General features: G+C 36.8%; 1 protein-coding gene across 7 annotated transcripts in view; it reads right to left on the bottom strand.

Annotated features, from left to right (window-relative positions):
• Nucleotides 1-729: 729 nt before the first annotated feature.
• LOC116313182 (nuclear GTPase SLIP-GC-like) overlaps nucleotides 730-19,140 on the bottom strand; it is a 29,134-nt gene continuing 10,723 nt past the window's right edge. For 5 of the 7 annotated variants that reach the window (XM_039611689.1, XM_031730793.2, XM_039611690.1 and 2 more), the window contains 11 exons: nucleotides 16,244-16,301; nucleotides 16,078-16,165; nucleotides 15,827-15,948; nucleotides 15,437-15,613; nucleotides 15,188-15,336; nucleotides 14,980-15,097; nucleotides 14,762-14,870; nucleotides 14,544-14,674; nucleotides 13,927-14,014; nucleotides 13,758-13,844; nucleotides 11,419-12,889 (listed from right to left, as the gene is read on the bottom strand). In XM_039611689.1, coding sequence (XP_039467623.1) covers nucleotides 13,762-13,844; nucleotides 13,927-14,014; nucleotides 14,544-14,674; nucleotides 14,762-14,870; nucleotides 14,980-15,097; nucleotides 15,188-15,336; nucleotides 15,437-15,613; nucleotides 15,827-15,948; nucleotides 16,078-16,165; nucleotides 16,244-16,301 — 1,123 coding nt within the window. In that variant the 3' untranslated portion in view covers nucleotides 11,419-12,889; nucleotides 13,758-13,761. Of the gene's footprint in view, nucleotides 1,356-2,177; nucleotides 2,265-11,418; nucleotides 12,890-13,757; nucleotides 13,845-13,926; nucleotides 14,015-14,543; nucleotides 14,675-14,761; nucleotides 14,871-14,979; nucleotides 15,098-15,187; nucleotides 15,337-15,436; nucleotides 15,614-15,826; nucleotides 15,949-16,077; nucleotides 16,166-16,243; nucleotides 16,302-19,140 lie in introns of those variants that run through there. The other 2 variants (XM_039611691.1, XM_039611692.1) reach the window with 2 other exon arrangements.

Below are 19,140 nucleotides of genomic sequence, written 5' to 3'. Positions count from 1 at the left end.
TGTGACAACCAAATTAAACCATTGTATTACAGTAAATAATATTTATGTTAGAAATGTAAGAACATGGTATACATAAGTCATGTGCTATAAAGGTCTCAAAAATAAAACTGACAAATGCATCATGAATATAAATGAATCATGACCAAAGACATTAAATTGTAATATTCAAATTTACTACAAGGGAAAGAAAATCTGCTATTGAAAGAAAAACATAAATTGAATCCTTAAACCTGAAAAGAGTCTGAATATCACAGTATTCCTGTGGTTTAAGGCACTAAAATTAAAATCTGTAATATTGTAGTTCTACCGCTGTATCTAATTTTCTGTATAACTAGGGTCTACAAATAATGAATAAATATGACAAGGGGGGGAGACGAAAACATTTTTGGACAGAGTGCTGGCCATTTGGTTTAGACCCTCACAATTAAAACCTTAATACCCCTGCGAGGAATTAATACTTAAAAGTCTCCATCCATTCATTTTCTTCTGCTTATCCAATCCAGGGTTGCTGGAGTCTTTCCCAGTTGTCAGGCGAGAGGCAGAGTACACCCTGAACAGGTTGCTAAGGTTATTCCACTCAAATAAAACTAAAGTAAAAACTAAAACTAAATATGAATATTTTAGTTAAATAAAAACAAAAAACAACAGAAATGAATTAATGAACTAATTTGAAATACAAATCAGTTTCTAGAGAAAATAGCCTTAGTTTCAGTATTTGTTAGTTTGGTAAAAATGTTATTACAATGTGCCTGACATGGTATTTATGGATGTGTTTGAGACACTGGACATCTACAAGACAAGTGGTTCAACTGTTTTAAAAAAAAAGTGAAACGTTTCTATTGTAACACCTGTAATGGTTTTCCTCAGTTTTGCCTCTGACATTTGCACTAAATACAACAATAATTTTTTTTTTAAAAGTATAAAAGTAATAAAACTGAACTAAAACTAAATATTTTCAAACAATAAAAATTGAAACAAAAACAATCTTGAAACTTACTAAAACTAAACTGAAATAAAAACAAAAAGTCACAAATAAATAAAATAAAACTTAATACAAATAAATAAAAATAAAACAAAATACAAAACTATAATAACTTTGTTGCACGGCTAACAGAGAAACACTATTATTGCTCAGATGCACATCTATATTCAAAATCACCACTTAACCTAACCCACATGCACTAAAAAATCTAATTTCATTAAATTCATTAAAAGTCAAACACAACATTCAAAGACAGCAGACAACACAACTTGACAAAAATGTCTGTGGTGATATCCAGAGACCTCATGGTCAGTGTTCCCTCAGAGATGTTGAGTGGGTCATCAGGTTTCTGCTGTTACTGTTTGGAACAAATCTGAAACATCCAGTAATAATAAGCACAGAGAGTTTTAGCACTCAATTCAATTCAATTTATATAGCGCCAAATCACAACAAAGGTTGCCAGCTGCTCAGGCAAACAGTACAAGTGTCAGTACTTAAAATTTGCTTTAAAATGTCTTGAAGCCTCCCCACCTTAGAATAGAAAATCTTAATATCTGTTGTTTCTGTTACTGTTTGTGTAGAAAATCATTTATGGAAACACTTTATTTTAACATGTTTGAGGTGACTCGGATACAAAAAGGGTAAAATAACACAAATTATAAGTGGTGATATTATTCAAATACTTGTTCTGTGCTTTGCAATAACAAATTCAGCCTGTTTACCTCAGCTGTCAGTCTGATATGAGTCAATAAGTCACTTCTGTCCAAAGACTGTGGACAATATTCAGGGAAGTTTTTGAGCATGTTCTGAACTTTTATGTCGGTAGTGCTTCTGGTGTCACCACTGTTAGCAGTTGTTTAGCAGCTTTTTGTAAACTTCTTTTAATGTAGCTCTAACATTGTGGTGTCATACTTTAACACTGCATAACATTACCTGGTACAATGTTAGATAAGAACCAGCTGGGTTCTTTCTAGCTGATGAAAATACAAAGGGACAGCTCAAACGGCCATATTTAATTTAAAATGGCCATTTCTGATCTTTAAATTATGAAAAACTTATTACTGACACTAAACACTAAAAAATTAAAAGTTACTGTATATTTAGGTGCTTAGGATTGTTGTCAGATTTTACCCTTTTTCCTTTGAGAATTCACAGGAACTGTTAAAGTAACATGAAATAACATTTATATATTTACCTTTTTACTATGATGTTATGTCTCCCTCTTGACTGCCCTTACCTTCATTGTAATGTTGCTGCACAGTTTCAAGATGCTCTGAAACATCTGAAAAGCAAACAAACAGATAATTAAAAACATGTATTTGGCATTGTTCAACATACATGATTTACTTTCATAGCCTATATTTTCTTTACCTGGAAGACTCTCACTCAAAGCTGATGCCTTGAGTGAGAGTTTAATGGAGTGGACCATGGTTTCCTTCATTTCCTTGCAGACGATCTAATTAAACATCAGAACTTTTATTACTTTTCACAGAGTCAAATATTGAGGTTTAAAATAACTGAAACATCTAAATTAATGGGTGGGTGTTTGTTTAGAGTTCTTGTGGCCAGTTTATGCTTTAAGCTCTTCAGTTCAACTCATCATTGCAGACAAAATCTTTGTAATGCTGAAAAATAAAAATATTAACAGCAGCCTCACTAATGTTTAGAGAATGTTCAGACTAAGCAAAAGCACTCAGTTATAGGTCTTGATGCATTCTCAATCATCCAGGAAAGTAAATCTCCAAAAGTTGATTCTGTTCATCTGGATGTAGCGTTTTGTGGGAGAAACGTTTTGTCACTCATCCAAGTGACTTCTTCAGTCTCAGCTGACTGCAGGTTTCCCCAAATCTTATAAACCTACATTTGCATAATGACTGAAACCAGCCCCCTGAAGGAACAATGGGCTGGGAGGTCAGTTCCTTAATCATAATTATGCAAATTCTCATGACCACTGATCAATGGCCATGAGTACCATTCACAGAGAGTTGGGGAATGGGTGCAATCACAGCATTGTAAGATGGTGAAAGATGTACCCTTATGCCCCCTCCTCGATTCAGAGATGGTCTTTCCCTATTCACATAAATGGCCTCCTTGACTCCGCGCTCAAACCAGCGTTCTTCCCTGTCCAGTATGTGTACATCCTCATCATTGAAAGAGTGTCCAGTGGCCTGTAGGTGTAAATAGACTGCAGAGTCCTGGCCTGACGAGGACCTCCCAGCCCATTGTTCCTTCAGTTGGCTGGTTTCAGTCATTATGCAAATGTACTGTTTATAAGATTTGGGGAAACCTGCAGTCAGCTGTGACGAAACGTTTCTCCCACAAAACGCTATGTCCAGATGAACAGAATCAACTTTTGGAGACACTCAAATATAGAAAAACACTACTTGGTCTCATTATATGTTATAATTTGACAAACCATCAATATATTCATCTTCGTCATCATGGTCTTTTTTGCGTCCTCATACATGTTCCTATTTAAGGATACATGTGTCTCAATAGTCTTCCTCATTTTTTTCAGTCCATCTTTTCCTGAAATTTTTTGTGCATCTACAAGAAAAGAATAAACTTTGTCAAAACATTTTTTTATGTACAATTGTGATTTATTATAGTGACAAGTTGACCATCTTCTTACCTTCATAGCACTTTTTCATGTTTTTCTCAATTGTCTCTGTTAGACTGTTGTAGATGATTTTCTTCCCCTTTAGGATTATTTTGTTGAGTTTTGCCTTAATTTTATCCTCCTTAAAAGCATCAAACTGTTAAGGTTGGCTGTGTGGCAGGCTGGCAACGAGGAGTGGTGGACCCAAAGTGCACACTCAGACTCAAGGGATGAACTCAAAATACTCAGCTTTATTTGCTGGCACGGGGAAACAAGCATACAAAGCAAAGCAAACTAAACTAAACTAAACTAAACTGGGAAACAACATAAACTCACGGGAAACACAGGGAGATCCACACAGCATGGGGGACGACGCGACACTGACTCAAAGAAACACGGTTTAAGTACACTGGGAAGTAACGAGGGGAATGAGACACAGAAGGAGGGCACAGCTGGGAGAAATCAGAACTAACGAGACAAGGAAGCAAAGCCAGACACATTAACATAAGACACGCACCTCCAAAGTAAAACAGGAAACCTAACACAGACTGAACTTAAAGACACAGACTCACAGGCAAGCACTGCAACAGAGGGAACAGAGACGTGGGACCAGGGCAGACACAGACACTGACTGGATACGGGGATATAGCGGACAGGGGAGACAGCAACTAAGGATTACACAGAGACAAACCATAAGACATAACTCTAACAAAAACCCAAAGACTAGAAATTATAAATAATATAATAAACCCCAAAATCCTGGGTCAACGACCCAGGCATCCTAACACAAACATAGATGAGTTAATAAACAGAATTAGTATTTGAAGAGTGAATAGGTCAGTTCTGCTATAATGAACTGACAAACTGGATTGTTTCATCTTGTACCTCTGTCTGGAGAAATATCAGCTGCAGTTTGACATCTTGGTATTTTTGAATCAGTGAATTTGTGTTAAGTGAAAATCTACTGATGACTCCATTGAAAGATCCGCCTTTAACATTATTTCTGAAAAAAATGTTTCATGATGGCAGTATTGACAAGTTTGTTTTAATCATTTTAAGTATAGTGTACAGTTTAATATTTGTTTATTCTTACGGGAAGGTCTTTCTGAATTTTTCATCAATGCTGTCAGTCAAGCATGAAGCTAATACTGTGTTGAGATTTATGTGTTCCCCTTTTTTTGTTTTGTGCATGCCGTCTTTCCTAACCACAGCCTCTAGTGTCTTGAAAAAACTAGGCTGTTTCTGAAACAAATCAGGAAAACATTTCTAAACACATGATTTCAGTTTTTCATCAGAGGTTTTGGAATTTTTAACCCCTTCTGTAAGACATTGTTCAAAATCCTTGATCGCTTTTTCAACTGCTTTTTTCACTTGATCAAGTTGTTCTGTCATGTTTTTCTCAAGGACTTTACATACATCATCTTCTTCTCCAACACCCTGAAATTAAAACAGTATATTTATTTTTTTATTAAAGCAGTAATAACATGGATACAACACTTTTTAAAAAAATTCATGATTTTGAAATGTTGTCACTCAGTGCCTGTCAAGAAATCTTGATGACTAAAATTTTGTTATGTGTCAGAGTTATGGAAACATTTGACGTTTTAAATTTGTCAGTAAAATATAGTTCCTCATAGATAACTTGACCTCACCTCTTTTCTGCGCCTGACACCTTCAATCAAAGACAGAATCCCATAAGCTCCACTCACATAGTTTACTATCTCTGAGTGACAGTCATTCAGATCTTGCAACAATCCTTTAAGTTTGGTTATTTCTGTTGAGAAGAAATTTCAGTGCCACAGTTTGACATTACACGCTTTAATTCAAATTACATAATTCCTCTTTCAGTCAGAGCAAACTAAAACAATGTGTGCATCGAGACTTCACCTACCAGTTTCTTCTGGACTTAGATGCTTTCCTTTTAGGAACTCTTTGGAGCTCACTGTGAACACTTTGAAACTGTCATCAGTGAAGTGTTTCTGGGGGAAAATGTGATTTAATTTTAAAGCATCCTTACAACTGTGGAGAGTCTGTATTATTTTCTCTCAGCCTATAAAACTCACATTAATCTTGCTTCGCTTGTTGAATTCCTTCCTTACTCCATCCTTGGCTTGAATGTTTCTTTTAACTATTCGATCATGGATATCAGCTGATGAACTAAAAGAAATGTGCAAATATGTACTGTTACCATCATCAATATTATCATCACCATCATTAATCTCGGGCAGGCTGGGTGGTTTTGTTTTATTCTTGGCCTTTAGGTGAAAATGGAATGGGGAATGGGAATCTCCCTTTCTGGCCAAGCAGAGCTTTGCCTGACTTTTGCAAACCTGCAACTCATTGTTAACATGTAGATTGTATTTAAACACTGGCTGTGGCAATGTTTCTCTGCCTGATGGTGGTTGTCCTCCAGTTTGTTGCTTTCTAGTCTTAAATATCTGGTCTGGTTAATATCCTCTCATACTCCTACTTGCAAACCTGAGTTTTCAGAGCCTCACACCAAAATACTTACCTGTTCACTACAGACTCTTTTTTCTCCTGCTCTCCTGTTATTGCTCACCCTCTTCTCTCTTGCTGTCCCTCTAGAACAAAATAATTCCACTGCCTTTCCCACTCTCCGCTGTTCCACTCCCTCTCAGTTTTTTACTCAGTCCACCATCCTCACAAAACTTTATAAAATTGTATCTGCCTCTGAGACTCCCTTTGACCCAAATGTTCTGTATTACAAAAAAAACTGGCTCAACTCTGTGTTTCATTCTTGCCTGGATTGATCTTACATGAAAACACCGTGTACTTGATCAGCATTCAAAAATTACTTACAGATCATCTGAATCATCAAGAAGATCAGACTTGGTGCAGATAAAATGAATTTGCCTACATTCGCCACCATTTCCAATCAGACTACTGACACTTTCCAGGATCCCCCAGGCTGCTTTCTCTGATGCTGCTCGATTAATTTCAGTCACAATCCACACAGTAGAACAATCTCCAACTATCTGAAAGGAGAAAAACACGTCTCAGTGCTTCATTGAAAGATGACTGTTTACAGACAACACAGTATAAGCAAAGAGCAGTAAATGTGAATTACCCCTTTCCACATCTGATCTCTGCTCTTGTTACAGTCACCATTTCCAGGAAGGTCCACAAGTGTGACATGCTGGAGAAAAGGATTGGTTGGCACCCTGACAGTCACACACTTCACTAGTGGCCAAAACCACTTTTTTCCTTCATTACCTTCTCCTTGTTTTGACTCACTTCTTGTGTACTTGACACATTTTGCAGAGAGTTCATTAGCCTGCAATAAATAATAAAAGCAGTGCAGTTTAATTATAATCATCAGTGCAAGTGCTTTACAAAAAACATCAAAAGTCAGTGACATAAAAATTCAGGTCATGTGAAATCCTTTTTAGAACAATCAACCATTTGATAGTTTCAAGAAAGTGCCTAATTTAAAAGTTTTTATTCTCTATTTAAAATTACACTAAGTACACTCTTGGTCTCAAACAGTTAGTATTACTATTGGCAGAAACTACTTGATCTGTGTATTTTGCAGTTGTCCACGACTTTGGGACATTAATAAGCCACTTTAGACTGCTCCCTTATTTACAAGGGATAACTACAGCAGATAACTTGCCATGTTCTGACTGTCAGGGTTTTACATCACTTTATGCCATTGCTGACTAGGGATGGGTACCAGTATCCGGTGCCATTATGTCAAAGGAGGTAACACCTCGAATCTGATGAAACACCTGGCGACGTATAGCATTTTGTAAAAGCAGAGAAATGCGCCGTATTTGATAGCTTGCTGCGAGACCTCACACTGTGCAAATCTACTGCGGGTGGGGTGCCTGTTATCTGACCCGGAGTTAGCAACATCCCCCAAAAACTCGAAGAGTAGAGTCCTGGCCCCTAGCCCTGTCAGCGTAGCAGAAATGATGACGGATGATGATGGCAGCAGCAGCCGTTCTTCTCTGCGTGAGTAGCTTAATGTTGTTCGTGTGTAATTTACGTTGAGTAGGCTAACCACGTTATTACATTAATGCATGTAAGGTGAACTAGCAAACACAGTCGGCTGTCTTCTTGTTTGTCTTCTTGTTTGATGGCAGATACTCCCTTCACGGCTTCAAGGCTAAAATGACCAAAGAAAAAGTGGAAAACAGCTAAACATGAGAGGTTTTTGGACAAAGTTTGTGTTTTTTCCATTGTTTAAGCACTGCTTCCAGCCAAGAGTGATGCCATAAATCCCCTATATCTGCAGAAAAGGCTAACATTGATATCTTTTTACAAAAAAAAAACAGCTGAACATGAGAGGTTTTTGGACTAATTTTGTGTTCTCCATTCTTTAAGCACCGGTTTGAGCACCACTTAAGCACTGGCACCATTTCAAAAGTACCGGTTTAGTACTGGTATCGGATAAAACCTAAACGATACCCATCCCTATTGCTGACACAACTGACTGTCAGACACTCATTTACTAAAGTTTGTGGCCACTTTGATTCAATCTTTGCTGACTTTGCTCAGCAGTGAATTTCTACAGAGCTATTTAAAAAGGGTAAGAGTAGGTTAAAACAGGGACCTGATCACTGTTGTGTGAAGAGGTAAAGGTTCTTACTGCGATTTAAAAAGATAAATAAATCGTGCTCTACATCAGTGTTTCCCAACCTTTTGGAGCCACGGCACATATTTCATATTAGAAAAATCACACAGCACACCACCAAACAAAAAAAGAAAAAAAACATATTGATAATTTTTCCGCGCACCAGGTATAGCGGAATTGGCTCGGTTTGTCTCCAGTATACCTTTTTAGCTTTCTTCTGACCACTACTCATGCTAGGGGCTTCATCTGGGTCAGAATTTTCTCCAGGAACCAGGTCAGATTTACTACTTTTTCTTTTTTAAATATTTATCTATTGTTATTACGTGCTGCGTCGTCTCACTCACAGCATGACTTCTTCATTTTTACTAGCAGTTGGTAACCCATTTAATTAGAGCAGGTAGTTCCACAGCACACCTGATCATTTCTCAGAGTGGTTGGGAAACACTGCTCTACATAATGGACCTGGACCAGTCTTGGGTCTTATTAACCACAGTTATTACAAGAACAGATTTTTTTTTCGGGATATGTGATCATCTAAATGTGATTATAGGATCTCAGTAAGATCTGTTTCGTTGGGATCACTGGATCTGTTTTCAGTGTTTTGTGTTTTCTAGACTTTTGAATCTATGCTGCATTCTGTTTTCAGAAGTGAGTTATGTTTCCAAAACTCTTTTGTTAATTTGGTCAGTTCCCTTTTGTGTCCAGGTTGTCCTAGTTTCACCTGTGTGCATTTCACAGCATCCCCAGTGTGTAGACTATCATGGCTGTCTGTTATAGTAGTAATATGAGTTTGTCTTACTGATTCACATGTCAAAATCTTTCACCTGGATTGGAGAAATTCTGGAATTTCTTTGAAATATTTGCGATCCATGAGGTTTTCAAAGGACTTTCTCCAGTCTTCTCCATACAGTGCTGACAGCTTTTCAACAGCATCATGATAAACATCGTCTTCCTTGTCCTGATTTTTATTATTGTCAAGAAACTGATGAAATGACCACAACTCTTCTTTCCACTCCTACAAAAATAGATGACATGCCATTTATTGAGGTATGTACCCAGCCTTAAACCCCAAGAACTGCAGTGTAACACATGATTTAGCTTCAAGAACAAATCAACCTTTGATTACTCATTTTACCTCCTTTGTGATGAACTCAATTTCTGCCTCATACTTTAAGCTACGTGTGTTAGCTTCCACTTTGATCATGACTGAGGTGCAGGCATCGATGCTTCCTGAGGGTAAAAGATTCTTCTCTTTGATGATGGCATTTATCAAAGAGCTCTTTCCAGCCCCAGTTTTACCAAAGACACCAACCAGCTCCCTCTTTTCTATCTCCAAATCACTGATCTTTTTCCTGTTGAACAAGATTTTAAATATAGTTAATTGATTCAGCCATGAAAAAATTTTTAAGCATGTTTTAAAAAGAGAGCTTAAAAGAGAGTTATAATTATGGTAGTGATTATCCAATCAATTATCACTATATATTTCAGTTTTATACACTTGTTCCACTAATTGTTTACTGTATGTTGTTTTGATCTAATAAATAATGATATAAAGTGCCTTGAGGCGACTGCTGTTGTGATTTGGCGCTATATAAATAAAATTGAACTGAATTGAATTGATCCACACCTTCCTTTTTGTGCCAGTTAAAGTGAAAATGTTTCCCCCAAGAATGGGTAAATACCAGAAACAGGAAAAAAAATGTAGCTAAGTCACCAAAACTTCCTAAAAATATCAGTCTTTGTTGGTCATAACTTGGATAGTTTTAGTTTACTACTGAATCATGAATGAATCTTTGTCACTTGCAGTTGCCTGTATTGAAAATTGGACCTTGCTGACCGTAAATACAATACACAAACATCACATTGAGGAGACAGGTCAGACTAGGTGGCATAAAGGAAAAACAGTGAAATGTATAACACAAAAGGGCAGTCGAAGAGAAAAAAAAAAAACTCTGCTCACACTGGTCCCCAAAAGGGAATCAGTATGAGAAGAAAACAAAAATTCCATAGCACAAAAGAAGCCTGGATATTTTCCCACCTTAACACCATGACAAACAAGACAAGCAACAGGCGGGGAATAGGCCAATGTGCACAGCTGCATCTGGGACGCAGCGATCGTGCATCCGAAGCTGAGCCGCTGTCCACATTGGATGGGAGTCATTGGATTCGGGGAAGGGTGGGGGGCAGTGTTGGGTAAGTTACTTTAAATTAGTAACTTAGTTACATTACTAGTTACTTCCATCAAAAGTAACTCAGTTACTTCAAGTTACTCGTTACTTTCAAAGTAACTAGTTACTAGGGAAAGTAACTTTGGTTTTACTCAAAATTAATCTGCTGCTTCCGTAACTGGATACCCAGAGAGAGTGCCAGTCTTCTAGCTTGCTTACTTGCCACAAGTGCACTGTGCCACCTACCAATAGAAAGGAAAAAAAATAATGTGCATATTTCCACGAGAGAAATCCCACGCCTGGACCGTCATTGAACGCCACCATGATTCTAGCCTACGTCACAGCGTCATGTGCGCTTTTTACATCCAACACAAAAACTGCAGTCGTGGTGCTTTTGATTGTACTCAGAACTCGGAAATTCTGCCTTCTGAATAGGAAGATGTAGACAACACCAGACTGCAGATGAGCTGCATACAGAGCTGGACTGGGACAAAAAATCGTCCTGGGCATTTTGACTAGAGACCGGCCCACCATTATAGGAAAAATCATAAAGCCTTTGAATGAAAACAAACACTGTTGTGACAGTGATGTACACTGTTCTGATGGTATATATGTATCAATCTATCAATCGTTTGTTGTAAGACTCAGATAATTATTTATTAAAAGCTAGACATTTTAAATGAGAATAAGAAAGTATTTCTTTGTGCCCCCCTCTCCCTGTTAATGCCCTACCTGCATGATAAGAGATGCTGATAAGAAATGTGACTGGAGGATTGTATTTGACCTGTAAGGCCACTTAGAAAAGAACCCTTTTTGATGAAGCAGGATCCACAATCATTTGACTTCTGGTTGATAAATGGTTTGTGGTTCAGTCTTTACAGTTCATAGATAATTTTGCTCTTTGTTACAAGCTACTGTGATACTGCAAAGTGCTTTTTGGCAGGTAGCTTAGTTGTAGGGTCAGAAAAAAAAAACACAAGAACAGGGTTTGAAAAACCATGTTTCCATCTTACAACTATAGAATCAATACAGAATAGAAACAACAGAAAACAATAAGCTATAATAACTAAAGTAGAAGGTGAGACATTTTTGCTGCTGCTTTATTACTTATGACAACCAAAGAAACCATTGTATTACAGTAAATTAATATTTATGTTAGAAATGTAAGTAAAATGGTATACATAAGACATGTGCTATAGAAGTTTAAGAATAAAACTGACAAATACATCACGAAAATAAATTTTCAAATTTACTTAAATTGAATCCTTAAAACTGGAAAGAATCTCTTTAAACCACAGTATTCCTGTGGTTTAAAGCACTAAAATTAAAATCTGTAACATTGTAGTTCTACCGCTGTATAATTTTCTCTATAACTAGGGTTTACAAATAATGAACAAATACAACAAAATGAAGAAAATAGACATCAAAACATATTTGCACAGAGTGCTGCCCTTAAAAACCTTAAAAACCCTGGGAGGAATTCATGCTTAAAAATCTTCATCCATCCATTTTCTTCTGCTTATCCAATTCGGGGTTGCTGGAGTCTTTCCCAGTTGTCAAGCGAGAGGCAGAGTACACCCTGAACAGGTTGCTAAGGTTATTACACTCAACTAAAACTAAAGTACAAACTAAGACTAGATATGAATATTTTAGTTAAACAAAATAAAAACAATAAACAACAGAAATGATTAAATGACCTCATTTGAAATACAAATCAGTGTATAGAGGAAATAGCCTTAGTTTCAGTATTTGTTAGTTTGGTAAAAATGTTATTACAATGTGCCTGACATGGTATTGATGGACATGTTTGAGACACTGGACATCTACAAGACAAATGGGTCAACTGTTTTCAAAAAGTGAAACATTTCTATTGTTTCCACTGGTTTTCCTAAATTTTGTTTCTGATATTTCCACTAAATACAACAATAATTTAAAAAAATTAACAGTAAGGCAAGGCAAGTTTATTTATATAGCACAATTCAACAACAAGGTGATTCAAAGTGCTTTACAGAGACATTAAAAAACAATAAAAAAGCATGACTTAAAATTGATTAAAAGAAAAAAACAGTAGATAAAATCAGAACGTAACAGTAATAAAAACCAACTAAAACTAAACATTTTCAAACATTAAACAATAAATTGAAATTGTAAGTCTTGAAACTAAACAGAAATGAAAAATAAAAATGAATGACAAAATACAAAACTAATAACACCCATTAACCTAAGCCCCATGCATGTTTTTGGCCTGTGTGAAGAAGTTGGAGTACACAGAGAGCACCCACACAGACACAGGAAGAACATGCAAAGTCCACACAGAAAGGCCTCAAACTGGATTCAAACCCAGGACCTTCTCTCAGTGAAGACTGAAAAATCTAATTTCACCAAATTCATAAAAAGTCAAACACAACATTCAAAGACAGCAGGCAACACAACTTGACAAAAATGTCTGTGGTGATATCCAGAGACCTCATGCTTTTGGTCAGTGTTCCCTCAGAGATGTTGAGTGGGTCATCAGGTTTCTGCTGTTACTGTGTGGAGCAAATCTGAAACATCCAGTAATAATAAGCACAGAGATTTTTAACACTCAGCTGCTCAGGCAAACAGTAAAATTGCCAGTGCTTACAGCTAGCTTTAAGATGTCTTGAAAGCTCCTCAGCCTAGAATAGAAAATCTTAATATCTGTTGTTTCTGTTACTGTTTGCGTAGAAAATCATTTTTTGAAACACTTTATTTTAACATGTTTGAGGTGACTCGGATGTAAAAAGGGTAAAATAACACAAATTATAAGTGGTGATATTATTCAAATACTTTGTCTGTGCTCAGCAATAATTAATTCAGCATGTTTACCTCAGCTGTCAGTCTGATATGAGTCAATAAGTCACTTCTGTCCAAAGACTGTGGAGAATTTTCAGGGAAGTTTTTGAGCATGTCCTGAACGTTTATGTTGGTAGTGCTGCTGTTTTCACCACTGTTAGCAGTTGTTTAGCAGCTGCTAGTAAACTTCTTTTGAAGTAAATCTAACATTATGGTGTCACACTTTAACACTTAATGAAAAAACTCTCATCCAATGTAAGAATATAATCAAACATTTTATCAGAGAGAAATGAGGATTTTTAGGGCACCGGTGCATAACATTACCTGGCACAATGTTAGATAAGAACCAGCTGTTTTTTTTTTTTTTTAGCTGAGATGATGAAAATACAAGTGGACAGCTTAAATGGACATATGTAATTTAAAATGGCTATTTCGGATCTTTAAATTATGACAAAAGTTAATGTATATTTAGGTGCTTAGGATCGTCATCAGATTTCACCCCTCTCTTTGAGAATTCACAGGAAGTATTAAAGTAATTTAGCACAAAACGTTTAATAATAATAATTCTGTGACATGAAATAACATTTAAATATTTACCTGGTTACTGTGATGTCATTTCTCCCTCTTGACTGCGCTTAACTTCACTGTAATGTTGCTGCACAGTTTCAAGATGCTCTGAAACATCTGAAAAACAAAAAATAAATAAAACATGCTTTGGCATTGTTCAACATACATGATTTACTTTCATAGCCTATATTTTCTTTACCTGGGAGACTCTCACTCAAAGCTGATGCCTTGAGTGAGTGTTTAATGGAGTGGTCCATGGTTTCCTCCAGTTCCTTACAGATGATCGTCTAATTAAACATCAGAGCTTTTATTACTTTTTTCAAAGTCAAATATTGAGGTTTAGAAACACCTGAAACATCTAAATTAATGGGTAGATGTTTGTTTAGAGTGCTTGTGGCCAGTTTATACTTCAAACTCTTCAGTTCAACCCATCGTAGCAGACTAAATCTTTGTAATGCTGAAAAATAAAAATATTAACAGCAGCCTCACTAATGTTTAGAGAGCAGGGGTGGGCAACTTCCAGGCTTCAAAGGCCGGTGTCATGTAGGTTTTGGATGTGTCCTTGATCCAACACAGCTGATTTAAATCGCTACATTACCTCCTCAACATGTCCTGAAGTTCTCCAGAGGCCTGGTAACGAACTAATCATTTGATTTAGCTGTGTTGACCCAGAGTGATATCTAAAACCTGCAGGAAACCGGCCCTTGAGGCCTGGAGTTGCCTAGCCCTGGTTTAGAGAATGTTCAGACTGAGCCAAAGCACTCAAATACAGAAAAAACACTACTTGGTCTCATTATATGTTATAATTTGACAAACCATCAATATATTCATCTTCTTCATCATGGTCTTTTTTGCGTCCTCATACATGTTCCTATTTGAGGATACATGTGTCTCAATAGTCTTCCTCATTTTTTTCAGTGCATCAGTTCCAGAAATTTTTCGTGCATCTACAAGAAAAGAATAAACGTTGTCAAAACATTTTGTACAATGTACAATTGTGATTTAATATAGTGACAAGTTGACAATCTTTTTACCTTCATAACACTTTTTCATGTTTTTCTCAATTGTCTCTGTTAGACTGTTGTAGATGATTTTCTTCCCCTTTAGGATTATTTTGTTGAGTTTTGCCTTAATTTTATCCTCCTTAAAAACATGAAACATGGATGAGTTAATAAACCAAATTAGCATTTGAAGAGTGAATAGGTCAATTCTGCTATAATGGACTGATAAACTAGATTGTTTCATGTCGTACCTCTGTCTGGAGAAATATCAGCTGCAGTTTGACATCTTGGTATTTTTGAATCAGTGACTTTGTGTCAAGTGAAAATCTACTGATGACTCCATTGAAAGATCCGCCTTTAACATCATTTCTGAAAAAAATGTTTCATGATGGCAGTATTGACAAGTTTGTTTTAATCATTTTAAGTATAGTGTACAGTTTAAAATTTGTTTATTCTCACGGGAAGGTCTTTCTGAATTCTTCATCAATGCTGTCAGTCAAGCATGAAGCTAATACTGTGTTGAGATTAATTTGTTCCCCTTTTTTTGTTTGGTGGATGCCGTATTTCCAAACCACAGCCTCCAGTGTCTTGAAAAAACTAGGCTCTTGCTGAAACAAATTGGAAAACCATTTCTAAACACATGCTCATATAAAGGTCAAAATCTGTTGCTATGATGTTAATTATAATAATTATAATTCAGATACATACATCACGGTCCAAAAAAAATTTCAGTTTTTCTTCAGAGGTTTTGGAATTTTTAACCCCTTCTGTAAGACATTGTTCAAAATCCTTCATCGCTTCATCAACTGCTCTTTTGACTTGATCAAGTTGTTCTCTCATGTTTTTCTCGAGAACTTTACATACATCATCTGCTTTTCCAACACCCTGAAATTAAAACAGTATATTTATTTTCTATTAAAGCAGTAATAACATAAAAAATTTTCAAAATGATGAATGAAAATAGAGAGTTGTATTTCAGTCAGTTCCTGTCAAGAAATCTTGATAACTAAAATCTTGTTAGGTGTCAGAGTTATGGAAACATTTGAAGTTATAAATTTGTCATTAATATATAGTTCCACATAGATAACTTGATCTCACCGCTTTGCTGCACCTGGCACCTTCAATCAAAGACAGAATCCCATAAGCTCCATTCACATAGTTTACTGTCTCAGAGTGGCAGTCGTTGAGATTTTGCAGGAAGTCTTGAAGTTTGGGTATTTCTGTAAATAAAAGTAATTTAATCTAGTAACTTCTTCCTGGTTTACATAGAGGGTAAATAAAACAAGATATGCATTGAATAAGATTGTTTTCTTTTAATCACAAAATATTCTGACATGCTTACAACCTACCATTGTCATCTTCTTTTACACGTTTTCTTTTCAGGAACTCATCAGCACTCACTGTGAACACTTTGAAACCTTTATCACTGAACTGCTCCTGAAATAATGTGTTTTAATTTTAATGAAGCTTTGCCTCGCCATTACAGAAAACTGTTTGAACATCTTTAAAACTCACACTCAGTTCCTGGAATTCGTTCATCACTTCTTCCTTGGCTTCCTTGTTTTTTGGAACTCTTAAATGGATAGAAAGGAAAACTGGATTCAACATATAGCTTAATCATACAGCAACACATCAAGAAAATAGCTGAGTGTTTGTCTTTCAAAGGATTTGCATGTGGAGTGCAAGATACCTTTACCACTTCAAAAAGATGTGTCAATAAGATCAGCATAATTAAAGGACTGACCACTTCAGGCCCCGCTTTTCTGCCTTCTTTTTATTTTCTGATGGATCTTGCTTTCTATTATTCCTGACCCTTTTTTTTATTGTTTATGGTTTCATTCAATGGTAAATGGCCACATGCTTATACAGATTCTGCAGACCACAGTAGTTAAAGTAATATTTCTGACTGCTAGTGAAAATAGTTTTATTTACAAATAACTGAATCACTGAACTAACACAATTCCTCAAAATGTTTGTACTCTCTGCTTATATTCCTTCATATTAAATAATTTTTAAATAACTTATTTTAACATTGCATTCAACAACAAACTTAAAGGGCCAAATTGCAATATATTTCTTCACGTCAATATACAGGCTGCAAGGAGGGGGGGGGGGTGACATGGGCCGCAAGTGGCCCCCGGGCCAGGAGTTTGAGACCCTGTTCTGAAGTATAAAAGGACAACGCTTTGTGATTTTCTAGAAAGTTGTGTTTAGCTATGTGTATACCACGGGATATATTAAAAGTGGCACCTTTTTGTCAAACATGCTGAAAGTGGAAAATGAGAAACATGTCCCATGCTGTACTTGAACCCACAACCTTAGATAAACAGATCTAAACTGTTTCGCATTCGTTTTGTATGGTAGTGCTAAATCACTACAGATGTAATATACTTTTGTCCACTATGGTTTTCCGGCGCTGTTTCAAATCTGAGTCACGGCACTTTTAAAACTTTCCACTTCCAGAGAAGAAATCAGATCTCAGAGCTCTGTGATCATCAACCACAGGTAAGAAAAAGGTTATTTGAAATAAGAGTAAACCGACAGAACGAATATGCAGCTGTGTTTTGAAGGGTTATCTGATTTATGACAGCTGGCGTCCATCATTTGGTTAAACAGTTGTGTCAGTTGTGCTGAAGTGACGAGCTAAATGATGAATGAACGGGAGGTTTCATTTATTCGTGTGTTGCTGTCATGTTGTAATGGTAAATAAGCTGGGTGGGTTTCTGACAGTGTTGTGTTCATATCTTACGAACATTAGAAACGCTCACTGACAGAAATAGAGCACAGACCTGCTGTTTTCATGTCTTTAAATAAAAATTTCATTCAAACACTTTTTTCTATATCCAAGTGTTTTATATCTAACATTCAAACTAAGATGAATACATCAGATGGTCGGTTGCGTCGTGTGTCTGGCGACACTCTTGATGGAGGACATTGAATGACATCTATCAATTTGGAACCACGATAACAGAATTCTGGCTGATTGGAGCTGGCTCGGACCTGGCTTATTGAAGAACAAGAAGCGGCTACAGCTGTTCAAAATCCCACAAGGCTGGCTGACATGATAGACGATGGGCAGGGCTGTGAGTACTCAGACTGTGTTTATTGAACGCAATATGGATAAGATCTTGGAGAAGAAGATCAGCTAAACACGGAACACACACACACACACACACACACACACACACACACACACACACACACACACACATGTACACTGAAACAGACCTACATTCACCCCCCACCCCCTCCAAACGCCTTGGAAGCTTATGTCTTCTATGTTGTAAGATGTGATGATTCATGTGCTACTGTATGTGCTGAGGTGTTTTTTTTTTCTGTGTCAAACTGATCTCCCTGTTGGAGCTCAGTCTGGGGGGAGTTCTTTTTTCTCCTCCCTAACCCCTAACCCAGGGGTCGGCATGCGGCTCTTTTGTCCTTATACTGCGGCTCCGGGTGGTTTGGGAAAATAAATTAGAAGTATTTAGCTGAAGTGTATTTTATTTATGTTAGTGCTTTTTTAACTTGTAGTTCTAAATTGGAAGATTATTGTGATTTTGAAATATAAAAATACAATTATATTTTATTATTTCATCGCTCACAATAAGCGTCACACTTGCGGAAGCCGGTATACCCGCCGAAACGCCGTGCATTTATCGAGACTTTCGACCCCAGGTAGGCCAATTATGGATCTTCGAATTCACATTATGTCGGCAGCTGTTCTCCACCGTGAACTATGTTAAAAACAAACACCGCTCACGCCTCACAGATGACAGCTTACAGTCCTGCGTAAAGATGAAAGCCCCGATTTGCAGACGCTGTGCGCCGAGGTTCGGGACCAGAAGTCTCATTGTAAACATATCACGGCAGACCCGACGATGTTTACATGGACATGCTTTTCAGCATCTCTTTATTGACCACTTTTCACACACGGTTGCTGTACACATAAAGCCGGCTGTAGCTTTTCAGCTCACAGCCCGACATATACCAACAACAGCAGAGAGAGCACAGACTCTAAGGCGGTGAGGCGTGATTGCGGGTGCCGCTCAGGTGCGTCCGATTCCCATGCAGCAGCACTGCAGACCACGCCCCGCCACACACATTAACCAGGTAAAATACATATTTAGGCAGAATTTTGCAAATATCTATTTTTTTTAGCGGCATAGTGCTTTTTTTTTTCAATTTTTAATTGGAAAAAAAAACTGTTGTGAGGGTGGCGGCTCACAATGGTTTTTGTTTGCTACATGGATCATTTTAGTTCAGCTGGGTGTCTTTCCTTTTGTTATATTTCTTTATGAGTTCAAAATGTGTTAATTGCATAAATAAAACGTAATTTTCTCTGTAGCACTTCATGGATTTCATAAGCAACACACCGTAGTTTCTCTGTGGATTCTTTTAAAAAGCAGTTAAAAACT

This window comes from Oreochromis aureus, linkage group 4, assembly GCF_013358895.1.
Source record: "Oreochromis aureus strain Israel breed Guangdong linkage group 4, ZZ_aureus, whole genome shotgun sequence".
Lineage (NCBI taxonomy): Eukaryota > Metazoa > Chordata > Actinopteri > Cichliformes > Cichlidae > Oreochromis > Oreochromis aureus.
The sequence above is the reverse complement of the archived record's forward strand: the minus strand, read 5'-3'. Positions and strand labels throughout refer to the sequence as shown.